Source organism: Gambusia affinis, linkage group LG22 (genome assembly GCF_019740435.1).
Source record: "Gambusia affinis linkage group LG22, SWU_Gaff_1.0, whole genome shotgun sequence".
Taxonomy (NCBI): Eukaryota; Metazoa; Chordata; class Actinopteri; order Cyprinodontiformes; family Poeciliidae; genus Gambusia; species Gambusia affinis.
The window spans coordinates 5,042,416-5,054,533 of NC_057889.1; the positions used below are offsets into that span (position 1 = coordinate 5,042,416).

The 12,118-nt window shown below is 39.5% G+C and overlaps 1 protein-coding gene across 2 annotated transcripts in view; it reads left to right on the forward strand.

The window, feature by feature from the left end:
* LOC122825189 (nesprin-2) overlaps nt 1-12,118 on the forward strand; it is a 79,704-nt gene that overhangs the window by 61,854 nt on the left and 5,732 nt on the right. For both annotated transcript variants that reach the window (XM_044106375.1, XM_044106376.1), the window contains 9 exons: nt 2,459-2,621; nt 3,414-3,604; nt 4,388-4,538; nt 5,355-5,537; nt 7,234-7,371; nt 7,605-7,796; nt 9,017-9,332; nt 11,718-11,851; nt 11,937-12,063. In XM_044106375.1, coding sequence (XP_043962310.1) covers nt 2,459-2,621; nt 3,414-3,604; nt 4,388-4,538; nt 5,355-5,537; nt 7,234-7,371; nt 7,605-7,796; nt 9,017-9,332; nt 11,718-11,851; nt 11,937-12,063 — 1,595 coding nt within the window. The remainder of the gene's footprint in view (nt 1-2,458; nt 2,622-3,413; nt 3,605-4,387; nt 4,539-5,354; nt 5,538-7,233; nt 7,372-7,604; nt 7,797-9,016; nt 9,333-11,717; nt 11,852-11,936; nt 12,064-12,118) is intronic.

Consider the following 12,118-nt stretch of genomic DNA (forward strand, 5'->3'; position numbering starts at 1 on the left):
CCATATATCCTCATCCTGGGCTCTTTTCTGCTTCATTTTCTCCAACCATTCTGTTCATGTCCTCTTCCTGAGCGAGCCCCTGCCCGGCTTTTTCTGTCTTTGTCTGGCCTCCACATGAAGCTGCTGGCCTTTGTTAGGCTGTCAGAGGTGGAGAGGGAGGCGGAGGGAGAAAGAGGCTTGTTAGTTGAGCAGGATGGTTGCATCTGCAACAATACTCCAGTACCTTACACTGACTGTGCTGTGGATTAGATGCATCACTACACCCCCCTAATCCTTCCTGTAACTAGTCATTAGTCCCATACATCATAAACCAACCACATAATCAGAGACGTGACCCGGATGAAATTCAGATGGGGTCAGGAAGTGGATTTCTCCAGATCAAAACAAAACAAAACTGATCACAGCGAGTAGCTAATGCCCTGAATGAGGCATCTCGAAAAAATGCACTTATATTTAGGATATGATCCACATTATCTCGGTAAAAAAAGACTTGCTATAAAATGTTGAGGATTGACAAAACTATCTGTCTGGAGCTGCAGACCTCATATTGTACAATAGAATAGAATAGAACAGAATTACTTCACAGTTGGACCACAGAGACAAGACACAGTAACAACTAGTTGTAGATAAGATAAAATATAAAATATAAAATGCTATAAATTATAAAATTGTAAATGCTGTAAAATATAAAATGCATCTTAAGAGCAGTCCTTGCAGAGATTCAAAAAAATGCAGATCTGTAAACGAGCCAGAAGAAAGTTTTCAAAAGCCTGGAGAAAACAATCATTTAGTTTCAGGTTTAGGATCAAAAGAAGCATTAAGTGGCTGTCGACTTGTTTCTGCCCATTAAGTAGTGAGTTGTGCTATTTTAAGTAATTAGTCTGTGCTAACGATGCTATCGCTAACAACAAGCTAACCCTTGTTATTTCTATGAGCTTGGATCTACCTGTAAATAATTTATTTCTCTTCTGTAAACCCAGATTCATGCTGGAGTTGTATGTTAATGTTGAAACACCATTAAAACATGGTTCAGCCAAAAATACTATATTTTACCTTACAGATGACAGCTTGTCTTTCTCAGTAACTGTCCAATAAAATATCTGAAATTACGATTTAAACGATGTGATCGTAAACTCTGGTGTTGTTAGTTTCCTCACCTTCTGTTTTTATTTTATTGTTGACACACTTTTCTCGTCTTTTTTTGGTCAATTTTATAAAATGAACTCCCTTCAAAACCAGAAAACAACGTTTATCGTTCTGTTTATTAGATCATTATTATTTACTTTAATGAGTGTCAACTAAAACTCTGCAACTCTAACTTTATTTTTAACTCTTACGCCAAAGCTAGCAGAAAATGTCAGCTATATTTTTTATTTACTGATCAGGAATGTCGGGAAAACCCTGGAAAAATGTCTAACCTTAAATAATTTTCTTTGTTTGGAGTAGTTTGGAAAATTCCAGTTCCTATTTAAATGCTGAATCAATCTCTCTGTCTTTCTCTGCTACACAAATTTTACTTTGTGATCCATTTTGCCCACAGGAAAAATCCAGACAAAGCTTGTCAATGTACTCCTTTACAGGAGTCTGAGTGTCTTAGTGAAGACACTTCAGGATGTTTTCAGATCTGAGGCTCACTTTACACCAGAGGAAGTTGGGTTTGTTCTTCTGTCCGGCGTTCTGCAGAAAGCGTCTCCCCGCCCGGCTGGACGTCCGCGGGAGAAAACGATCAAATGGGGGAATTAACTCCAACTCCGAAAACGGGGCACACTTCAGCCTTTTAAGCCTCCAGAGAGCTTTTATTGTGATCTGCGTTGCCATGACAGCAGCTAGTGTGGCGCTTTGTGAGCGTTAAAGTGAAAGATACCAGAGAAGTTTTTATGTTTGCAAAAAGCTTTTTCTGTCTTTTTCATCCGTACTTTATTTTTTATTTTATTTTATTTTGCCTTTTTTCTCATTATTTTGTTTTATTCTTTTTCTTTTCTAGTTTAGTTTTTCTTTTTCTGTTATTCAGGTTTTTTTCCTACTCTGATTTCCTTCACATTTTGTTTAACCTTTTTAAATGTTTGCTCTTTCTTACTTTCTTTCCTTCTTTTTCTTTTCCTATTTTTCCTTACTTCACTTTCTACGTTTAGTTTGTTTTTTCTTTGGTTTTTTCTTTCATGCCTTTTTTCTTTTTCAGTATTTTTCCCTTTTTCTTCTCTTCTTGTTTTCTGTTTTATTTATTAATTGTATTACTTTTCTTTCTTTTTATTCTGTCCTAGTACTTTCTTAAAACTATTTCAGAATATTAAAATTTCCAGAAAAAACATCAAGTAATCAAATGTTCTCTTTCTCCCTCTAATAGATCAATAAATTACTCATTAATTGAGTTTTGGTAACTCAGTCGATAACTATTAAAGTTCAGTGACGTTAGGAAGGTTTGTTGAATATTAAAGTTACTAACCGTCTCGTTTTGAAGGGTGAGGAAGCTGAAGGAGACTCTGGTGACGGTGCAGCAGCTGGATAAGAACATGAGCAACCTTCGCTCCTGGCTTTCTCGCATCGAGGCCGAACTTTCCCGGCCGATCACCTTCAGCGTCTGTCATGAGAGTGAGATCCAGAAGAGGCTCGCTGAGCACCAGGTAAATTACATCTACTGCCATGTTGGTTCAGGTTGTATTTAACCTTTTTGGACTTTGTTTCACTTCCTAAATATCTTATTTTTCTCACTTTCATTTCCCCCCTTGCGTCTTTAGTATTTAGTATTTAAATTTCTCCATTTTGCTGCTCACTTCTTCTCTGTTTATTATTAATAATTCTTATTTTTTGTTTGCTTAATGTTAGGAGATGTGGTGCTATCTCTCTTCCGCTTTATTCTTTAATCCTCATGTGTCAAACTCGAGGCCCGGGGGCCAAATGTGGCCCGCCTTAGGTTTTTATGTGGCCCTCTAGACTCCAAATTACATCAATACGTCCCTCCAGTTTTCACAAATCTGCTAAATTAATTTTAACATAGAATCAACAAACCCCTGCATTTTTTCTGATTTTTCTAATTTTTCTCAAAATGAACAAAAACATGCTGCCTCAGCCGCACTTGATGTCCAGTTACAGTCTGTGATTGATAAGGAGAGTAATACAAAGACATACATTAGTGCAAATATGGTAAATATTTCCTACAAATATTTCTAAATTAGCATCACAAAATCCATGATTTTGATTGGAAAAAAACCCATAAAAAACAACCTGGAGGAACTGGAGGAAAATATTTAACTTTAAGAAGCACAAACAGCTATTTCTTTATTTTTTTAACAGTTTAATTGGTTTGATCAATACATTCTGGCCCATCCGGCCCTGTAAGAACATGCAGATGTTTGATATGACTTCGCCGTTTTAATCCATGAGGGCTGCAGACTGATGGTTTGGCGTCTGTGCAGGACCTGCAGAGGGACATGGAGCAGCACACTGAAGGCGTAGCGTCCGTCCTCAGCCTGTGCGACGTTCTGCTGCAGGATCAGGACGCAGCAGGCGGTTCCGAGGCGGAGAGCGACTCCCTGCAGGAAACCAGCCGCAGCCTGGACCAACGCTGGAGAACCATCTGTGCTCTGGCTCTGGATAGAAGACTCAGGTAGGTGCAGTTGTGCTACTTGCGGTGCATTCACACCAAACGTTTTCAGTCTGCTTTAATCCAGCTGTACTTTGTTTGGCTGGAAAGTCCGGTTTGTTTGTGGAGGTTTAATTCTGATCCAGCTAAAAACCTCGGTCTCAGTTTGGTCTCACTGAACTCTGGTGTGGTTTGTGTGAATGTGTGAATGTAAGCCGATGGGAGATCGCTCCAAAAGCATGAAGCAGACTCTAACGCAGGGAATTCTGGGAAAATGAAACCAAAACAAAGACTGTGAGTCTAGTTCTAGAGCGAGAAATGACTTGTGGTCTTTTACTAAAGAAATCCTGCAACCTCTAAAGTCTGACTGTCTTCTCTTGAGGTTTTTGCTCATAGGACTACTTTAGTAGTTCTTGGTGCAGCGCCCCCACTGGTGAGGAGAGGAACAGGCTTTTAGTTTGACTGCAGCAGCTGAAAATGTAACAAATGTTGCAATTTTAGTCCCAAATGAACCAAGTCTGTGGGACTATGAGGTGTAAAAACTCTCTTTATCTTTATTGAATAACTTTTATTCTGCGGAAAGGCTTTTGTTGTGTTTAGCAAACTATTTAATTTGTTCTTAAGACGTTTGCACAGGAAGCGTGAACAATAACTCTGTCATGAGTAAAGTGCATGTGAGCGAGTTGCCTGTTGGACCTTGTAAACATTTTCAGGTTTTTCATGTTGCATATTTTCAGCATAATTCATGCGAAGCAAAATTTCCAGCCACAATAAACACTATAACTTCAACATGATGTGTTCTTGCAGAATCGAGGAAACTTGGACTCTGTGGTGCAAGTTCCTCAACGACTTTTCCCGCTTCGATGATTGGCTCAAGATGGCGGAGCGAACTGCTGCCAACCCAAACTCTGCAGACGTCCTCTACTCTGCAGCCAAGGAGGAGCTGAAGAAGTTTGAGGTCAGCTGATTTTACTCTTAATTTCTGTTGTTTTGGGAAATGACACATTTCTCTCCGTTGTAATAGAGCTCATTAAGATTTAGAAGTTGGGCCTTTTTTTGTTAAAAAACAAAAAAAATTGTTATTGTGAAACTTTATGTATGATTTAATCAACCTTTGTCAATCTATTCAGTTAAATTTTAATGTTCCTGGAGTTTGCAAGAGACCACATAACTACTAAACTACTGAAAATAAGTAAATAAACATTAGAGCTGAAATGATTAATTAAATTATTCGATTATAGAAATAATCGACTAATTTAATGATGGATTAATTGTTAACTGGAGCATACAGACTGCAAAAATGGCAATTTGCTGAAAGAACAACACCTTCAGAGCAATAATTAAGCAAAATATGTACAAAATATGTTAATATCTAAAATAAATAAATCTTTTCTATCCAGAACTTTCTGTAAAAAGTCTCCTATTATGCACCTTTTGCTGTCCGATTATTAACTCAAAAATAATCAACAGATTCATTGATGGTATTTATTTAGATGTAGATGCATCTTTTTGCTACAAGTAATCAAATGTTCACTAAGAATATGCTTTTATTGCATTTTAGGCAATGCAATCTGATTTATTTTATTCAAAATAGCAATTAAATGATCCTATTTTGATATTTTATTGCATTTGTAATATTGTGTAAAGATGGCTTAAAACCTCTAGCGCTCGACGATCCCACAGATGGGAAGAACCAATCACCTGTTAGAACCAACACTAAAAAGCCTTTTGCTGATCCAATAACAATTAGTTTTTTTATTTTTATGTGCTTCAGGGTTTCCAAAGGCAGGTTCATGAGCGCCTGACTCAGCTGGAGTTCATCAACAACCAGTACCGCCGCCTGGCCCGGGAGAACCGCACCGACCGGGCCAGCCAGCTGAAAGCCATGGTCAGAGAGGGAAACCAGCGCTGGGACGGCCTGCACCGCCGAGTGGCCGCCATCTTACGCCGGCTGAAGGTATCAATCACACCGTAACGCACTGCAGTGTAACGATCCAAAGAACTAGAGACGCTCCGATCCGATACGAAGATCTGTTTCAGTTCTAGTGCTTCATGAGCGCATCATGCGTTATTTATTTTACATGATACTTCCTGAACCATTTGAAAGAAGGTTTGTTGCAGTTTATTTTTTACATGTTGTTTTTGTCAGTTTCTTTATTACCGTATTTTCTGCACTATAAGGCGCACCTAAAAACCTCCAGTTTTCTCAAAAGCCGACAGTGCGCCTTATAATCCGGTGCGCCTTATAATCCGGTGCGCCTTATAATCCGGGGCGCCTTATAATCCGGTGTGCCTTATAATCCGGTGCGTTTTATAATCCGGTGCGCCTCATATATGGACCAATATTGAGCCACAACAGGTCTCACCACTACGGTAAGCAGCCGCCGACTTCATTTTCCCCCGTAGAAGAAGAAGCGCGTGGTGCATGCTGGGATATCTGACTGCGCGAAGCGTGCCGTTGCATTTCCATTTGTGTGTTTGTGTAAAGACCCCAAAATGGCTCCTTTTAAGAGACGCAGAGATTAAACTCACGGCGATCAGTCAAGCAGCAGAACAAGGGAATAAAGCAGCAGCGAGTTTTCAGAACGCTGGTTTGTCATCTATTATTACGGTAATAAAGTTTGACTGACCTGTCTGACTGTTTTGTTGACGTTTCCTTTAGCGCAGCTCCATCTAATGGATGCATAACGTAACCCAGCCTCTACTGTAGCGCCTTATGTATGAAAAACATTTTAAAATAGGTCATTCATTGACGGTGCGCCTTATAGTGCGGAAAATACGGAACTGATTTTCCTGATTATATTGTCTGAAGCCTGTGACACTATTGCTGTATCAAAGTGAGTTATCAAATAAATTTACAGTTCAGATCGTTTATGTCTGATTAAAAGAAAGAAAATGTTTTGAGTCGGTTCAGCCACGTTTTTCAGTTTCAGTCGATACTAAAAACCTTTTGGCATGGGGGCCAAAAATGTCAAACAAAATGTTTAATACTTTTATTTATAATTGCAGAAACTATTTTATTTTGTTATTTTTACTAACTAAGTAACAAAACACAGTAATTTAATAAAATAGCCAAAGCAGTCAGGACGTGTTGTTCTTTGTAGATTTAAGAGAAATAAGGATTTACAGAGTTTACAGATTAAAAAACAAAACAACAAATTATATCCTAACTTTTTCATCTTTTTCTGGATTTTTATCTTTTTTAACTACAAGAGCATTTGATGCTCCCTCTTTATTTTTCCAATTATTATTAAATAGCTGCTTTTATTAAAGGCAACTGGATGTTTTTAGTCCCTATTTCTAATAAATTACATTAAAAGCAAAACCCCTTGATGACATTACAGTTTTCATGTAAAATTTGAAAATTTTAAACAACAAAAAAAGTTTAGGTTACTCTTGAAATGTGATTAAGGGCCGCCCAAAACTCTTCTGAGGGCCACAAATGGCCCCCGGGCCGCACTTTGGACACCCCTTTGTTTACAGTAAAGAGAAAAATTATTTTGTCGTATTGATTTTCTAAATAAAATGTTTCCATGTCATCATATGAGCAGTTTTTACACCAATCCAAAAGCCTAAAATTATGGTAATCAAAATATTCTGTCTGTTTTCATTTCATTCTCCCTCCTCCGTTCTTGTTTTCGTTTCTCTCTCAGTATTTCACCAGCCAGCGGGAGGACTTCGAAGGCACCAGGGAGAGCATGCTTGTTTGGCTGACGGAGTTGGACCTGCAACTCACCAACGTGGAGCATTTCTCCGAGAGCGACGTCCATCAGAAGATCCAACAGCTCAATGTGAGGCACACGTCATTTCATCCCTACACACACATCTCGGATATCCGATTTATTACCTCTGAAGGAGAACTTGTCAAACTTCTAAGCTGCTGGTTTCATCTTTAAGCTGCGTGTGTTGGTTTAGGGAGGATTCTCTTACGCCTCGTTGCGAGGACGCTTTTAAATTTCACAAACAGGCATGTGTTACTCGTTCTGGTTTTCCTGACTCCGTTCGTCCATCCATCTTCCGGCAGAGCTTCCAACGGGAGATCAGCCTGAACTCTGAGCGCATTGACGGGTTGATAGTGTTTGGTGAGGCTCTGATCCAGAAAAGTTCAGCTCAGGATGCGGCTCTGATAGAGGATGAGCTGGAGGAGCTTCACTCCTACTGCCAGGAGGTTTTCAGCAGGCTGGTCCGCTTCCACCAGCGCCTCAGCCAACCTCCGGTGAGCTGGACCGCACACGAGCTTCACGTCTTACTGTGCATCACGGAACATTAAACATTTAAATTCCTCTGAATCCTAAAAAGAAATAAATTTTATGTTCTTTACCCACTGTCTCGTATCCAAAACACAACAACAATGATATATTTAAATAACATCAGCCTTTCAAAAATGTGCCAGTTTGCAATTTATGTTTTGCAGTGAGGAAACTTATCAAGCTGCAGAAGGGCCGGTACCAAATGGACCTGTTAGAGGACGGGGTGCACATGTAGAGAAAATTTCTCCACAGATTATTTTCACTGTAAAGTTTTCAGATAAAGAAAAGGTAGATGGAGAACATTATTTCCATTATCCTGCAGCAAAAAAGTGGAACTTCAAAAATAGGAACTTTTAAAGGGTTTTTAAAGAACATCCTGAAAACTAAACATGTTTTACGCCAGAAGTGTCCAAACCTTTTGGAAATGTCAAACTGAAAGAGCTTCAGTATATTTTGTTCTGAATCACGTCCACGTCAAAAAGGTTGGCATGAACGAGACAAAAAAATCCAGAAAAAAATGAAAAATTTAGGATATGATTTGCTGTTTTTTTTAAGAAGTACAGATATCTGACAGCCTTTAACAGATATCTGACAGCCTTTACAAAGAAGTACAGATATCTGACAGCCTTTACAAAGAAGTACAGATATCTGACAGCCTTTACAAAGAAGTACAGATATCTGACAGCCTTTACAAAGAAGTACAGATATCTGACAGCCTTTACTCCATATCAAGAATAACTTAACCTGGTTTTGGTGGTTAAAATCTTCAAATTTAAGATTTTAAAAGATTAATAAAATTAACTATGTTGTTATATCCAATAATAACAGTGTGGTTATATTCAAAATAGCATTATTTTAAATTAATATTTTAATAAAATAATTATGTTTTTTGTTTACATGTAAAATAATGTTATTTTTAGAACAACATTTTAACAATAGATGTTTTCATTGTTAGCACAACAATAAAAACATTTATTATTATTTCATGTAAAAGTAACACAACTTTAATTTCATTATTTTATTTCATTAAAATATTGTGCCTAGTTATTTATTTAAAAATAAAATAAAATAGATTCCATTATTATAATTAAAAGGACAAAAACTCTTGTGGCCCCTGTTGGAACCCATCAAGCCAAAAGTTTGGACACCCCTGACTAAAACCAATGGCGTTCGTTTTTTAATCCAGATGATCAAAGAGGAGCCGGACCTCTCTGACCGCTCTGACCGCTCTGACCGCTCTGACCTCACCGTTTCCCTGGAGTCGAGCTTGGAGCTGATTGGTCGGCCTTGGCTGGGGCGGAGCCAGGCCAGTCTCCCGGCCACGCCCACTCACCTGCTCAGCTCTCCTTTGGATCGCTCAGGGCGGGAGACGCCGGTGAGCGTCGACTCCCTCCCTCTGGAGTGGGACCACACCGGAGACGTGGGAGGGTCATCGTCGCACGAGGAAGAGGAGGAAGAGGAGGAACAGGAAGATGAAGGGGCTTACTTCAGCGCTCTCTCAGGTATTTTCAAAATAAAATGCCTTTTTATTAGTTCAACAATGCCACAAATTTGGCCCTCCGATACTTTTTATAATTTTTTAGAATGAGAGTTCTTCTTAAACGGAAAACATTAATCAAGAATACTTGTTCTGTAGTTGTTGTTTATTGTTTATAAATCACTGAACGGCTTAGGAAGAATATATATATATATATATATATATATATATATATATATATATATATATATATATATATATATATATATATATATATATATATATTGTGCAAGGAGGCCCCTGAGACAGTCCAACACATAACATGGAACGACACAACCAAGTGGCAGGCATAGTGTACAGAAATGTCTGTGCAGAATATGGACTGGAACCCCCAAGATCAAAGTGGGAAACACTCAGCTGTAGTGGAGACTTTGACTAAAGGTCCTGTGGGACTTCCAGATCCAGACAGACAAAATGGTGAGGGCGAACCAACCAGACATAGTCGTGGTGGATAAACAACAGAGGAAAGCCGTTGTGGTGGATGTGGCAATACCAAGTGACTGCAACATCAGGAAAAAGGAGCATGAGAAACTAGAGAAATACCAGGGCCTAAGGGAGGAACTGGAGAGGGCCTGGAAGGTGAAGACCACAGTGGTGCCTGAGGTCATCGGGACCCTCGGGGCAGTCACCCCCAAACTGGAACAGTGGCTACAACAGATCCCAGGAACAACATCAGACATCTCAGTCCAGAAATGTGCAGTCCTAGGCACAGCCAAGATACTGCGCAGAACCCTCAAGCTCCCAGGCCTCTGGTAGAGGACCCGAGCTAAGAGGAAGAAGAATCACCACCCGCGGTGGGTGAGAAGGGAATTTTTTTTTTTTATATATATATATATAAAAGCTTTTAAAGCATAGACGTTAAAAGCTTTAACTTCTATGAGAAGTTAAAGCTTGTAAGAAGCTGTTGAAATGCATCTTTTTGATAAATGGAAGGTTGGAATTGGCCTGTAATTCTGCAGATTGTTCCGTTTTTTTTTATCAGCTCCTGTTTTTAAAGCCTGGGGTAAAAAAAAAAAAACACCGGATGAGTTTACCATTTGAACCAGATCAGATGCAGCGACAGGCTGAAGTTTCTTAAGAGAGGTTGTGGGTGTGACGTCTCGTCAGATGCAGAGGGTGAGATTTATTTTTCGGCTTACCTCAGGAGGTTCCAGGGTCGTACGAACTGATTTCTGAGATGCCTGGAAGCTGCCTGTCAGATAGTCCATTACTTTGAGTCATTGGTATGTTTGTCTCATTTCCAAAACCTGCGTTGGGCTTGATATTTACCGCAAGTCGATGAATCTTTGATTTTATTCAGCTTAGAGGAAAAAAAAATAGAGTAAAAAGTCAAAAAAAATAAATCCCACGCTTCTTAAATTTGAAGTAAACCAGTTATGAGTGACTATAAAAACTTGATGTATTAAATAACTTTAACAGACAAAAACTATCAAACGAGACCTGCTACATATCTTCATGTTCTGCGTAGTAAATCCGCTTACACCTCAGCTCCTCGGGGCGCAGGAAATGCTTCCAGGAAATATCTTCCATTAGATTATAAATTAGACACATCCACACTGTTTAGTGGATTGTAAACTATTTGGTTTTTCCCAGTAAAAATGAACAAACCCAGGATAAGTCTATGGTCTATATAAACATGATCATTAAATTTATTGTAAAAATTGATTTTTGGGATTTAAATAATGAGGTTTGGAACCCATGTTTGGTTAGCTAGTTTTACTGCTGTATGCACTGTACAATGGCTGCTGGAAAAGCCAAGTGCTTTGTTGTTCAGTTACCATCCAGAAACCATTCGCTGCACCACTTCTGCTTTTCAAAGATGTACAAAGATGTTGTATGAAAATGGCTGTTTGCAGCCATTTTCACAGGTGAGTGTAAACGTTGCTTATAGAATAAACTAGAATAAAGTGTCCCTTACCTCTGGAGAGGTAAAAAAATAAATAAAAAATGATGCGCAATTATACAGCCGTACATCTTTGAAAAGCAGAAGTGGAGCCTCCTGCACAGCCAATAAGAAGAATACAACAAGTGGTCTCTCGATGGTAAGTCAACAATAAAGCACTTCTCTTTTCCAGCAGCCATTGCACAGTGGTAAAACCAGCTGACCAAAGGTGCTAGATCTCCGCTTGTGTTGCTAGGTAACAGGGCTACGCTAAGCTGAAGTTGCTAGGTAACAGGTCAGTGCCTGCCAAATATCAGGAGGCTTTTGAAACAACTCATTTTCCATACACTAAAAAAAACTTATTGCCAAAAAAATGCTTGAGCGATTGTGTTGATTTTAGAAAACCAAATTTTCCTGAATTGTGCAGAGAAGTTCTCCTTTAACCTCCCAATAAATTTCGTCTTGCAGTTTCCAGCCTGTCTCTGGCTGTTCGCGATTGTTCATGGAGAACACCAGAAGCCACAGAAACTGAGCCGGATCCAGAAGGACACGCCGGGCCGACACCCGCTCTGACCAGCACGCCTCTGAAGCAGCAGGGTTATGTACGTCTCACTGTTCCCTCCGCGGACCGTGTTACGGGCCAGAAGTCTCTCTGGCTCTGATGAACTACTTGTTGTGTTTTTCCAGCTGCGGCTCATGTCCCAGTGCAGCGGGAGCATCGAGAACATAAAGAGAGTCTCTCTGATCCTCGACGACGAGGAGCAGCCAGAGGAGTTCGGCTTGACGGGCCTGAATGCCTCAGACAAACAGTCAGGTGAGATTACCGTGCAGAAAAGGTTATTTATTAAGAGTGTCTGCACTGCGAGGGA